This window comes from Poeciliopsis prolifica, unplaced genomic scaffold, assembly GCF_027474105.1.
Source record: "Poeciliopsis prolifica strain line A6 unplaced genomic scaffold, Auburn_PproV2 SCAFFOLD026, whole genome shotgun sequence".
NCBI lineage: Eukaryota > Metazoa > Chordata > Actinopteri > Cyprinodontiformes > Poeciliidae > Poeciliopsis > Poeciliopsis prolifica.
This window is the reverse complement of record NW_026562401.1, coordinates 4,899,804-4,914,649: the sequence shown is the minus strand read 5'-3', so window position 1 is coordinate 4,914,649 and position 14,846 is coordinate 4,899,804. Positions and strand designations below refer to the sequence as shown.

General features: G+C 42.0%; 1 protein-coding gene across 1 annotated transcript; it reads right to left on the bottom strand.

Moving 5' to 3' along the window:
• Window positions 1-1,784: 1,784 nt before the first annotated feature.
• On the bottom strand, window positions 1,785-10,788 carry si:dkeyp-69b9.6 (uncharacterized). The gene is given in 4 exon segments (XM_055047529.1): window positions 1,785-3,646; window positions 3,649-8,173; window positions 9,775-9,891; window positions 10,269-10,788. Coding segments are annotated over 2 exon segments (4,689 nt in total). The 5' UTR covers window positions 7,755-8,173; window positions 9,775-9,891; window positions 10,269-10,788; the 3' UTR covers window positions 1,785-3,063.
• Window positions 10,789-14,846: the final 4,058 nt, after the last annotated feature.

Sequence of the window (14,846 nt, the reverse complement as noted above, 5' to 3'; positions counted from 1 at the left end):
TGTAATCCACGGAAAACGTGAGTGTGCTGTTTTTTTCAGGAGAGGAACGCTTCTGCACGTTGCCTGCCGGCGTACAATAGCTGTTCCAGCTCACGTGGGTCAGACACGCGAAGAGCGAGCCTTGTCCGCTCGCGCTCCGGGCTCTGATTGGCCTAATCGAGCGGTCGCCCCGCCCGCGGAGAGAGAGCCATTGGTTAGAAATAGGTCGAACAAACCCGCCCGCTTGGATTCCCCCTCCCGCCCCCCGCGTGCATGCCACTGCCGCGTGAGACCTGCGAGGGGAGAGAGGGAGGAAAGCGCGAGGGTTTGTCTCGTCTACTGTACATTGCAAAGCGCGTGCGAAAACAAAGCGCGCCACAGGAATTCACCTGTCTTCCTCCTGACTCAAGCGGAGGTTCAAGTAGATTAGACATGGCGACAAAGCAATGCATGTCACGGCTAACTAATAACAGCACCGACACGTTAGACTGCAAGAGTGATTCCACTCATTCCAGTTCAACAGTGTCTCTTATTTATTGATGAACATGAACCTCACTTTAAAACGTAGCGATCAGACATGTTTAAAAGCACAAGCAAAATAAATCCCAAACCCAGCTCCATATTTAAATGCACAATAAAAGAAAGCTCCATTTTTACGTCATTTCATTTGTTGAAAATAACTTTGACAGGGCTGCTAGATTACTTTGGTCGCTGTGTATTAATCCTGTTGTAAACAACAGCCACATCATTCACATACTTGAACCAGCACCCAACCTCACCAGACCTCTCCTATCACAGTTTCATCCATGTGACCGCCCCACTCATCCCGACCAGGCCAAGATCACTATAGCGAGTTGCTTACTGCCATCTTGTGGCGCCACGAGTGAGAGCCAGTTATTTTCATAACAACTAAGAGTTCAATTAAAAATAAAAAAGAGCCCATAATAGACTAATTCATCACACATAGATCAATATATATTCAACCACTGGTCAGTTATAATACAGAAGTATTTTGTTTGCTATAGCCCACACAACCCCTTTGCAGGACTGACACTCTTTAGAATAAAACAAAATGTCATTTTTAAAGAAGTTGTTCAGAGTGAAGTATCCAATCGTGTTAATGGAAAGTTAAGACAAAAAGTGTGGTAAGCTGATAAACAGAGAAGCCACTCGACCTAAACTCCCTCTATTTATTGCCTAACAGACCAAGTACCAGAGCCAATAATGAAGACCAGCTGAAAGCCAGGCATTGAAACAACCTGGACTTTCTTAACACCTCAGCAGAGCCGCCTCCTTTCCCCGCTGCATTGGCACAGTGATTCAATCAAAGGGCTTTTTGTTATTTCAAGGTAATATTAAGATTTCCTGAAAAACACTTTGGAGAGTTTCATTAGTTGTAAACCTTCTCAGGAAAATCAGAAATCAACACTGGGGGTGTATGCAAGGGGTTATCTTTGTAAAATAAATTATAATGCACACACAAGATCATTTCTATTTCTTCTGTAAAATGCACTTGTACCTGTCCTGTGGAGGGCTAGTGACATTCCATCCACTGGACATAGAAGCAACCAGACCACCTACAAGGGTTGGGCTGGTGTAGAAAGTGCCTGATTGGGCAGTGTTAAAATTTATTATTGAAAACCATTAATTATCCTCAAGCAATTGACATAATGAAGTTTATTGTTAAAGCATCGTTAAAGAAAGACTTTGGTTCACGCAATAAATTGCTAACTTTGGATAAGGTACTTTTTTTCTTGTGCTATTGCTTGTAGGTTACTGATATGAAATAAAAGAGAAACAAATGATTACACTTAAGGTTTATTCATTGCTGAAATATAATCAACTACTGACTTCTCAGTAAATAATGTGATAGAAATCTACTAAAACTAGAATTTTTTTCTTTAAGAAAACAAAAACTTGACAGGGGTTTGAACATTTCATATATGAATAAAGTGACATGATGTTCTTAAAAATGTACTTCATCAGATTGAGTTGAACAAAAAAAAAATGGTTTAACAGTGAAAACATGATTGCAGATCAGGAAACAACTCAAACGTATAAGGGGGTAAGTAGAAGACCGGCATGAAGACTGATTAGGTTACACACAAATACATGGAATATTACATTTGTTTATCATGATAGGTCCTTGTTTTTGAACACACTTTGAAGAAGTACTGTAAAAATAATCACTGCTAAAAAGAGCATACAAATAACATGAAATTAACATGTTATAGTCGATTTGTTTTACCTTTTTTTAATTCCGTGGTATAAAAGCTAGGAATATCCTCAAATAAACAAAGTAAAGTGAACACCGTAAGCAAGGCTTCTTCATTTTGGCAGGAAAGGGATTACTGTAATGCTAATTACCAGAAACTTACATTTCATCTATATGTGATTAAATCACTAAGGAATATAGGGGCAACTCTCAAATCAACTTTACACTACAAACCTTTGGGGATATACTGAATAAACCATCATATACTGCAGGAGTGATTCAACAACCTCAGCAAAAAACTTGACCATAGAACAAACATGCACTGACATACTATTAACAAAAAAAAAGTTTTTTGTCCCCATGTCCCTATTCCTAATAAATGCACTTTACATAAAAAAACAAACTCCTCAGAGCCTCTAAGTGAACAACAACAAGACAAAATACACAGCAGAGACTTTATCATACAGCAAGAGGTGTAGCAGGAAACTTTAGTTGTGGAAGGGGAAGATACATTAGCAGGTCATTTCACCTAACTTGTCTAGATAACTGCACAGTGTCAGCCAAGCATAGTGTCAATGCACTTAAGGGGTTAATTTATGATCCTATGGAAACAGTCACGTCTTTGAAAACACCTTTGAACATCTTCCAATATAACCTGGAAGAATCTCTGGTGATATTTAATATAATGTTCTACAGTAGTTGTTAACACACTCATTCTAATAGCAGAGTAGATGCAACAGAGAAAGAGGCAAATTCTCCTAAAGGCAGTAGATGCCTTTGCTAGTCCCTTTTTTTTACCTCTCACTTTCCTATTTTAGAACTGAACAACAAAAATTCCTCTTGTTTGCCATTTCTTTCAGACACCAGGATCAATATCTGTAAGGTTCTTGTAAGAATGGCATTTCCTCATGACTGTCGTGTGTCTGTCTTTCTCCGGGTCTCTTCGAAAGCTTCAGCCTCTTAGCATCTCCTCTTTGCAGTCTTTTAGCCCTGCGGCGGCAGGATGCTTTGTGCCTGTGAAGAAGTGTAGCGTTCCAGAAGCGAGCGGAGCAGTGACGGCAGGAGAAAGTCCCTCTGGCACGATGGGAAGCTCGATGGATGAAGGCTGTCAAAGGCCTGTGAGACTGCTTCCCACACACTCTGCACCTCAGCCGATCCTGAGCGCTCAAGGCCTTTCGTGGGTGTTTAACTGCCATGTGGATCAGCAGCCCTGCTTTGCGGGAAAATACGGAATTGGGGCATATGGGACATCCGAACCGTTTCACTGGAACTTGGAGAGATGACAGGATCTGTACTTTCATTCCTCCGGTGTTGATAAGCCTATACCCACCACCACCAGATCCTCCCCCTCGCTTAATCGTCAAACGAAGAGAGCCTTGTTTCTTATTCTGCTGCCCTCTTATTGTACAGCTTATCTTTTTCTTCCGTTTGACTCCATCAAATCTCACTAAATCCTGGGATTCCCAGTTATTTTCCCTCCATTCTCTGTTGTCGGACTTTTTTTTTTCTTCTTGTGTCGTCTCATGTCATCGTGGGGCAGAGGGATGTTGCACTCAAATGGTTGGTGCGCCCGGGTGTCTAACTGATGATGGGGATGATGGTGGGAGAGGTGATGATGGTGATGCAGATGGTGATGTTCAGTGGAGGGCAGTTCAGTGAGGGGCTGAAACGGGGCAGTGGTGTGAAGCGTGCGGCTACGGGATCCGGCTGGATAAATGTGCTCTCCTTTTACCCCAGCAGGGGAATGTGGGTGCTGCGGGGGCATGATTGTGGAGTTTGGGGGGAGTGGCTGAGAATAGGATGGAGCACTGGAGGTGGAGGATTGGGCTGTTGCAACATCATAGAAGAGGGGAGAGTAACCAGCTGGTGGTTGTGGGGGTGGTTGCTGATGACTATGAGTGACAACACTAAGACTCTGCCCTCCATGGCCTTCAGTGGCTGGAGCCATCTGAAGCAGGGCATTGGTGGCAGCCTCACTTTCAGAAGCTGACTGATTAACATCACTCCCACCTCTGTTTTCTCCAGACCCACTGCTGCCTTCTTGGGAGTTAGACTGTTCAGCTCGGGTAATTCCATGCTGAGACTGCCTGTGTCGAGTGAGGCTATTTGAGTAGGCAAACTGTTTCCCACATACGTCACAGGAAAATAACTTGTCACCCCCACCTTCATGAACCATCTGGTGATGGGCAGTTAGCTGGAAGTGATGACGGTAGGATTTCCAGCATATAGCACAGGTGTAGAGTCGAGACTGTGGTGGAGGCTGCGACTGGGGTGGGGGAGGAGGCTGTTGCTGAGGGTTGGAGTCTTGAGGCTTGACGTCTTGAGAGTAGGGGTAATAGGAAGAGGTGCTTGGTGCTGGATTCTGGCTCCTGTCCTGTGCCACGCTACATTGAGTATTTGGATTAAAGCTGTTGAGGCTCTCTGGAGCGGGAGTTGTGGGTACCTCTTCCAGCTCCCCTTTCTGGTGGAGTTTGCTGTGCCTCCTAAGGCTTTGGGAGTAACCAAACTCTTTCCCACAGATTGTGCATTTGTAATTCTTTGCACCAGAGTGGACTGTTTGATGCTTGCTGAGGTGAAAAGCCTCTCTGAAATACTTTCCACATATGGTGCAATGATGGGGTTTTTCACCAGTGTGGATGCGGTCATGCCTGCGCAGAGTCTCGCGGCGTGCAAACCCCTTGCCACAGACACTGCAAAGGTGAGTGCGTGGGAGCCCACTGGGCCCCATTCGGGGGGTGTACTGCCTACGTTTTGGGGGCTGTCCACCAGCTGCAGGATCTTTTTTAGCTCTTGGTTTGCGAGGACGTTTTGGTTTGGTAGTAGGATTCTGTGGGTTGCTGCTCATAGCCTCTTGGCTCCCACCACTTCGGAAATTCTTATCCATGCCAGACGTGGAGGAAGGTGAGCCTAGAGGTCCTAAACCAAGACCTCCTAGCAGACCTCCTATTATGTCTCCCCTATCATCCCCTCTATTTCCGCTGTTGCTAGCTGCTGTTATTGCAGAGATTGCATTATTGACAGAGCTAGTGACATCATCCTCTGAGTCATCCAGTAGAGACGAAAGAGGCAGGTGGGGCTGCTGTTGCGGATGGTGGTGCTGGTTGTGGCTCTGTGAGTGTGGATGCAGAGTTGGGGCCAAGGGAGCCTTTCTCAGAGCTGGGCCCGCCATCCCACTTCCACAGGGGGAGGCACCAGAGTAGCACGGAGATGGATTACCTTGAGAACGGTGGTCATCATGGTAGCCTGTGTAACGATTCCGAGAGTAGTCAGTGGGGTATTTACCATCTGTTCTGTCCCTGTCATTTGAATTCCCTCCCCTTCCAGATTGAAACAGACCATCACATCCTAAACCCGATTTAGGTTCTCCTTCACTCACAATGATTATACCATCCTCTTCCTCAGTTTTCCCATAAATAACCCCTCTATTGCTTTGATAAGTTCCCCCTCCTCCATTACCTCCTCCACCCCCTCCCCCGACTCTGTCCTCACCATCAGTTCCTGTCTTGCTGCCCCGGTGTTTGGGTCCCCTACCTGGCTTGCCGCAGGTGCCTGAGGCAGCATGGTTGAGAAGAGAGGTGCTCTCTCGGAAGGCACGACCACAGGCAGGACATCGGAATGGCTTTTCCTCATGAATCTTCTCATGACGTGTCAGTGACTCTCTACGATTAAAAGCTCGAGAGCAGGTGGAGCAGCCATATGGGCGGGCTGAAGAGTGTATAACTCCATGTTGCAGCAGGTGCCCCTTTTTCTTAAAGCCTTTCCCACAATCAGGGCAATGAAATATTTTGTCTGGGCTAGGACAAGAATTTGACGAGGGTTGGGGAGTTTCTTGGGTCGAATGGGGAAGGCTTGGGTCAGACTGAGTTTTAATGTAAACGGGGTTGGGGCCTGTAGTGGCAGTATTGCTAGTACCTGCTGTGGTTGGCTCATGCATGCGCATATGCCTGCGAAGGCTTGATAGGTGAGGGAAGCTTTTGCCACAATCTCCACAGCTATAAATGGGCTCTGAATCAGACTCTGAAGCGTTGGGTTGCATTGAGCTCTGGTTATCAGATTTAGAAAGCTGAGAGTCATTAGTAACCAGTACTGAGGCAGCAGTGGAAGAGGGAGCAGAAGAGGAGGAAGAAGAAACTACAGATGAGGATGATGATGAAGAGGCAAGAAGGGATGATGGATCTCCACCCATATTTGTAATACCAACCCCACTACCAATTAAAGCTGGGGGCTGCCCATGACTTAAGCCTCCATTACTACTAGTGCTTGGATTACCGCTGTTGCTACTCTGAGCATGGCTGCTACTGCTATTACTGCCGCTATCGGATTTTCTTTGAGGCAAATAGCCAGCCATGGCTTTTTTCCTTCTACTGCCACTGCTACTACTACCGCTACTTCCACCTCCGCTGCTTTCCCCTTTACCATCTTCCTTCGATAAAGATAAGTGAAGTGGTAAGGGAAGTGGCAGACCTGCTTCCTGCTGCATCAGAGAAGCTATCTGATTAGATGAAAGCACTGGAATGCCCTGGAAGTCAAAGCCACCTAGCGATGAAGCCTGGGAGCCTGGGTGGAGAGGGTGGTGAGGATGAGAATGAGAGTGAGGATGAGAAAGGGAATGAGGTGGAAGCTGCTGCTGCTGGGGAGGTTGCTGGGGAGGCTGCTGGGTTTGGGGAGTTGTGTGGCCGTGTGAATGGGAGGAATGCAAAGCAGGAGGTGGAGCGAGGCTAGTGCTAGGCTCTCCAGCTGCCTGGCTTAACCCAATCCCTAAGTGGTTATGAGTTCCCTGTTGAACTAGAAATTGCTCTAAGCTAGCATTAGCAGGCACACCAGAAAGAAAGTATTGATTAGCAGCTAACATGCAACTAAATTGTTGGTGAAGGCTCCGTGCATCAGACTGGGCTCCAACCAACTGGTGTCCCAAAGAGCTGACTGCACTGCTGCTAGAAGGGTTGTTAGAGGTGGCTACAGATGTTGATGGGGAGGGAGAGGAGGAGGAGGGGCCAGGTGATGCCTGGGGGACAGAGAGGCCAGGATGTAAAGGAGGGGGTGGAGGTGCTGATGTTACTAATCCTCCTAATCCCCCAGCACTCCCACTACTGCTACTTCCCCCTGTAAAGTGCTCAAAGCGACCTACACTTGGGTGTAACTGCTCCTGTGCTAGTGCTGCCTCAGACGGGTGGAAAGAGCGCAGGAACTGCGGGTAGCCTGAAGAATGACTTGAGCTGCTGCTGCTCATCTTGCTTGACTTTGAGCGAGAGGTCTGAGATGAGGAAGGCTGTTGTTGTAAAGGTGGGGGAGGAGGGGCACTCATCTTGGCAAAAATGGAGGCAGAATCAGAAAAGGCGTTACCTCTTGACCCCTGCAGGGGGCCCAAGCCAAGTCCAGACAGAAGAGCTCCAGAAGACTCAGCCTGCTGCTGCTGCTGCTGCTGGAGTTGATGCTGGTGTAGTTGCACTTGCTGCTGATGTTGTAGCTGTCGATCTAAACCAAGGCCTTTGAACTGGTGGGCCTGGTGCCCACTTAACATCTCTATAATGTCCAGATTGTATTTTCCAAATTGGAACATTTCCCACTCACTGGCACATGGGGGTGCAGATGCCAAACCTCCAGCGCTAGGAGCGGCTACAGTAATCCCACCACTCACTGGTGAAAGACAGACTTTACCCTAAGAGTGGGACTATGCTACTATGTTCTTACTTTGGAGACAGCTTAAAGTTCATCTCTCCAGATTGTTTATCTCTGGTGCTCCCTCTTGATCATCCACTGCCCACACTATACTTCCAAACTCAGTGTGGTAGCTGAGGTGATAAATTGATGATCAAAGGTAAAAGGTAGACGAGTTCCACCCAACTGCATCAGAAATTAATTAAAAGTGGTTTTTATTGAGGAACCAGTTCAAATGATGGTTTTCTTGTCTCCTTTGAGAATAACTGTGTTCCTTCACCTAAGATTCCCCATCCATGTTCAGCCCAGGAGTTCCTACAGCTGAAAACACAAAAGTCAGAGGGGTGAAAGTCATAGAAGGGCTTTATATATCTTTGTATTGAGATAATATTCACTTTATGCAGACTGACAGATTATTCTTACCTGTACTATTGTATAGATAGTATATTAAGATACAGGCCTTTAGTATGTAACGTTTATAAAAAATCTGTTTAGTATATTTGTTAAAACTGACACTAAATTTAAATTTCGAAAAATGCAGGGAAGTTTTAAAATATATCTTCCTACAAAATATAATTTGGAACAAAAACAAATTTTTCCATTATCAAACTTTAGTTGCAGTGATTCTGCACACCCACTTATATTTCTGAAGCAAGAGTGAAATGAACAATTTGTTCTTTTTTGTAGCATCTGCAACAAACCAAAAAAGAACAAAAGAACATTCAACATTTTACATTTACAATAACTTACCTTAGAGTGGTTCTGCTGGAGTGGTGCCCAATTAAAGTAGCTGTATAAATGCCAATTGTTTTTATTATTAGTCTCATACTGACTACAAACACAAATATATTTTCTTTTCTCTGTGAATGAATATTGTGCACCTTATGAAGAGGCAGATTTTGCATATTTAACAAAGCACTGGAGAGAGTGACCCATTTTACTTCATTACTATATTATCTGACCATTTAATCTTTTCATGCTGAATCTGCTCCAAACTTGTAAATTGTTTCTCTCTTCCATGTTCACAGAAAACACCTGTGGCGGGAGGGGTTTCATAAGAAATCAACATGATGCATCTTGTGGTCTTTGAAGGGTGTGCGCAATCGACGGTGGTCCAAACAAGCTGGGCCCTCAATGCAGTCTGCCACTTCTAACTTTGCTCTCCGACCTTCATAACATTAACTGGGCTCCAACCAGTTAATGTTATAGTTTAGATGTTTTCCGACTTTATCGGATGAGCCTCCACTAATTAAAGATTTTAATAAAAGCAAACAGCAACTTGTTAGTACTTTAAAAGTGGCAGCCATGGAACTGTTATTTAAAATATCAGATTTAATTTGTATTCCTTCAACTTAAGCAAGTGAACCTGTTGACGAGGCAAGCTCTTTTAGATAGATAGATAGATAGATAGATAGATAGATAGATAGATAGATAGATAGATAGATAGATAGATAGATAGATAGATAGATAGAAGTGTGTTTGATTAGTACATTTACAAGGTTCACATTTCCATTATGATTTCAGGGTTTATCACTAAACAGTAATGATTGTGTTATAAAAGCTGAATAACGCAACTATTTAACAGTTTTTTTTTGTTTTTTTTTTTTACCATTTATAGTTTTGTAATACTATCTAAAGAAATTCTAAAATTGAAGCTATTTTTGTGATTTTGGGTCACAACTTCTCACAGATTTAAAAGTAATTTCCTAAAATTCTTAATTTTGGACATCCATCCATAATTTTGGCATCATGTAGTTTTTAATGCTTCAGAAAAAAAAATTGTATAAAACATTTTGCCACATACATAAAAGACAACTAAATTTCAATAACAACCATAGAGAAATAAAATTTAGTCACTAAATGTTATTTCTGTAGACTTTATTCACTTTAAATGTGTTTATGCTCACCTCTATAAATCTTACCGTTTCCTCTAATTCAATAGATGAGTCCTTGGAGGGGGATTTGAGTTCCCCTGGCAGATGAGGGAGATTATCTAATGCATTTCTGACTGCCTCTCATTTTAATGCACATCAGCAATCCTGCAAAAAATAGGGGGGAAAAATGAACCAGAAATGCTAAAATTAACACCAGCTTTCCATTCGCTTCATCATGTAAACATTAGTTTCAAGCGCGAGCAATAACGGTTGCTCCTGTTACAGCATTGGCTAACATTTTGTAGAGGGGGGAAAAAAGAAAAAAGAAAAACTAAACTTGGCGGTTTTCTTTAGCATCATGTTAGACTCCGGCTCAGTGTGTCTGGCTATGTGCAGCCACACGCAATTTACAAAAGCCACATTGTTGCTAACGTTAGCCGTCCTCTCTAAGCACAATTGTAAACGCACGCCGACTAACGTTAACTTGACGATGCTAGCGCTAGCATATACATCTGCGTAACCTATATTCAGCAAATGTTTACCTACGCATCCAGTAACAGAGCAGAGTTTGTAGATGGATGAGGCCTGGCACGCCTTCTTCTTCTTCTTCTTCTTCTGCTTCTTCTTCTAACTGCCTGCTGGCTGGCTAGCTACGGCGCGCTTCCATTTCTGCGTGCTGTTTTCCAGTCGTTAGCCAGAGCCATTTTCACTGATGCTGAGCTGGGTGAACGCTCGAAATCAACGCCGACGAACACCGCCGCAGCCTCCTCGCCATTTGGTTACCGACCGCTCTGGGCTGGCGGGAAGCTTATTAGATTACTATTTAGCGGGCCGAGGAGGATTTTTGGTCGGTCAGCGGTGATATATTTTTTTTGGGTAAAAGTGAGTGACGTGTGCTCCCCTAACGTTGGTCCTTTCCGGCCCTTGTAATGTTTCCGGGTAGCGGCAGCAGAGGGGCTCGCGGACTGTGTTTTAGGGCTCAACCGCTTGGCTTCATGCTGCTCGGGTTCGCGTTTAGCAATCTGCATATTGGGTGTTTTTGTGAGCGCAATCGTCACATATCAGTTGTACGGAAAAGTATTGCGGCTGCTAAAAAATAATAATAATAAAAAATCCTACTTTAATCTGAGAATTGAGCTCTCTGAAGTCTGAAAAGTTAGTACTCCTGCTGCACAATTCTCATCCCCTGTCATTGAATCTTGAAAGTGCCAGGTGCATTTCTGCATTAAAATCAGAATTCTGGAAAAAAAAAGTCTAAAGTCTTTGATTAAAATCACAATTCTGAGAAGAAAAATAAAATTAGGAGGCTTTTTCTACTCTGAATTCTGTGGGGGGGAAAAGTCAGACTTCTTAGAAAAAAGTCACAATTCTGACTTTTTTAAAATTATTATTCTGAGATAAAATTTAAAATTCTTAATTAAGAGAAATAATTTTGAGATTTCAGCCTTAACCCACTTCCATATTGTTATCTACCTAAATATATTTAATGTTAATCTTGGACATCTCAGAGTGAAAAACAGGTTATAACATTCATGTCATAGGAAGCCATTTAATTTGTTTGATCTCAGAACAGTATTTTTTATTATGTCAGTATTTCTTCTAATTGCATAAGGGGTTATTTTGTGTACACTCACTAACAAATTGTCTCCCTACTCAGTAGATTTATGCTTGTATCTTATATACCGTCGGCCATCCAGGGCACGTAACACATGCTGCATTAAATTGTTTTGTACCAAAGCAAAACAATCTAATGTCTTGCTTTGTCAAAACATCAAATCACTATGTCTTCATCAGGAGTGTAAAATGCATACATATTTTAGTCTTTTATTCTTGTGGTATTCCTGGCATTCAGACAATATAAGTGTAAGAACTACAAACTCGCTGAACACACTAATTAATAATTTACATTTCCACTGAATTCTTCATTTTCTGATGACTTATGAAGAGTCTGACAATTCCCTCTGCTGCTGAGGTCCAATGATATTAAAAGCCTCGAACACACCCAGTTACATCTCCTGAAGTTCAATTGGTAAAATAAAAAAATATATATATTTGTTTGTTTTTGTTTATTTCATTCATTTAAATGTCCCACTCTGATATAAACAAAACATTTGAATGTAAAGGAGTAGTTGGACGAAAAAAAATCATACAGCTTCGCCCTTCTCTCAAAAGTCAGTCCTTCATACCTTAAGCAATTAAGCATCAATCAACCATTCATATTGATGAATAAACGGATAAACACAGGCAATAAATGTATATATTTACATATATACATATTAAAATTACAATTACAAGCCAATATACTTCACTGTATTGTATTGTTTCACAGATTTATTCTACGAACAGAAAAGTAATGTTTCATTTATTTAGGTCTAACTTTGAGATTTTTTTAAAATCTCGGATCCTCTTGAATTATAAATGCTATCTCTTTTAACAAATCTTTTTGGCAAATGTGTTGATAGTACACTGCTATATATTGTTGACATTACTACATCTAGATATTTGCTATTCAGTAGAGCAACCTTTAACAATGGAGGTGCAAAGAAAAAAAATCTACAGAGGAAACTCTGTAAGAGAAAAAAGTGTGGTAGTGTAAGGAAGCACAAAGATACTGGAGATTACGACAGACCCGATGGCATCTGCATCTGTTTCTCTCACTGTGGAGGACGTAGGAAGAGGTGCGATAGAGTGATCAGGCTCTGCCGGACCAAGAAGACGGAGTGATGGAGTGTTTAAATCGCCAAAACCTCGACGGTCGCCCGCACCTAAAACCATGTGGGGCGACCTGACAGTAATTGGACCACAGAGGAATAAAAAGGAGCCAGAGTGCGCTGCGAACCTCACAGGTGAGGTGGAGATGCTCCAGGGGATGACCTGATGAAGCTGGCTGGGATTTGTTTTTCCAGAAGTGTGAAAGCGCTGGTATTGAGGTAAATAGTGGCTTCTTTTACAAAAGTAGCACATTTTTCCTTATAATGAGAACCCCATATGTTTTATCTAACACAGTGAGAAGAATGAATATCTACCACCCACAAAGATTTGTTTTGCTTTTACTTTTGCTTCATACTTAAATGTTTAACATCATCAAACTAATTTCATCATCATAAAAAGTTTATAAGAATAAATACAAAATGCAGTTTGCAAATGATGTATCCATCTATTGAGGGAAACAATCTCCAACTCAGCCTGGCCTTTATGTTAAAATATAGCTCCTTTTCCCTGTTAAATCAAATTAACTGTGATTAATCAAAATGAGTTTGGTTTAACTTGTTTGTCTACACCCAGACGAGAACCTGTACGGCAACTAGAAGTAGGTTAAAAGATTTCAAAAAGTGCTGAATCATGCAATCTAATAAAATTCAACAACAGATTACAATTAGTCGTTGACATCAACCTGGAAAGGAATAAGGTCAGAGTTCACAATTTAACATTAGGAAAGCGGACAGGACAAAAACTGCATCAGATGAAGAGTCCAAAGGTCAAAGCGACTGCAACAGGAACACAAACATCCTGGGAAAATGTTCCCAGGTTACACACTCTTGGATCATACAGTGGAACAATAATTCAAAGCAAATGTTTGGAATGGGCTAGACAAAGTCTATGTAAATGATAAATCGTTTGTACTTGTATACTTCTTTCTCAAGTCCAGTCTTTTACCGATATACTCTTGTACTTTATAGAAGAGTCATAGGCCCATATCAGGCGAGTCGTAATAATATTTAGGTATTTTTAGAAATACAAAACTGATGATGTTTTAGTATTTTTTGAGAGCAACATGAAGCTACTGACCAAAGGATGGAGTAAACCTATCAACTTCCAACTGGTGTCATAAGTTCATACCCAAGTATGCATGGTTATACCTATCAATGTAATGATAGGTAATCACTGACAGGCATCAGAATCATTTTTCTTTAGTGGATGGGGCACCAAATGATAGATTAAATGATATCCTATAGTCAGACTACTTTACAAAAACAGCCTTTCATTTACGAGCCTCTGTTGTGTCCAAATCAAGCTGAATTAGTTTGAACCACCTGGTGGTGAAATGTGAAACTGCAAGAACTCAAATGCATCTTATTTGTCCTGTCCTTTGTTTCGTATTTGTGTGTTTTCTTTGTGCTGTTTTAACTCCACAACAACGTGAGCTGCCGGTTGCTCTTTCATTTAAACCCTCACTCTTCTCAGAGCAATAAATGTATTCACAGGAGGCTGAAGATATGAAGTGCACCGTCTCCGTCTTGCTGTGATGATCCAGCAGGTGCAGTGTGATATAACTCTGCGTTCAGATGATCTGGAGTGGATTTCATTTAAAAGCACTCCGTGGCTTTTAATGTGCCTTATACAACATCTCACACCTCGGTGATGTACAGCTTTAGTTTGTTTACTAATCTACGGACGACTGGAGCGTTTTCTGCTAATATAATGTAGCTGCAGCTTCTGCTTTGACCCCTTATACAACATTAATTTGTTTCCTGATTGCTACTGTTAGAAAGCCTATTTCATAACATATTACTGCTGAGCAAGCCTCTTGTGTCTGAAGTGTTTACACAAACATCTCTCAGACTGGTCTGTTAATAGTCAGTCTGAGCATTGGGCCAAATATAGGATATTGAATTTTCATTTTCGCCGTGGTTTAGTCATCATTAAAAACACAGCATAAACTTGGCTTTTGTCATTTTGCATACAAACTCGGCTAGATTTTCCTGGCCTCGATGTTGTTCTGTTTAGTTTCTTTTTGATTGTCTTTTAAAGACTCTCATGTTGTATTGGGAGGCATCGCAGGGATGTTTAAGGTACCTCCAACCACTTTGAGTCAAAGTGAATGTGGAAGTAGTTTATATTTACCAACTATGTTTAAGCACACCTGGTGTAAAAAGCCTTTTAAGTAAATACATTTATCATTGCCACTATATCATCTCACATGAAAAAAGTAGAAAAATACAATTTTTAGTTCTAGTATATTTATCTAGTGGTGACAACAATAGATTACCACAAAATCTAAACATCCATTTGTTGCCTATGCCTGCTTTTCCTTGCAGGTTTTCTCCTGGATTGTTTGAGAGATACGGAACATCCAGGTTTATCATTAACAATTACCATAAAATACACATTGAAGAACA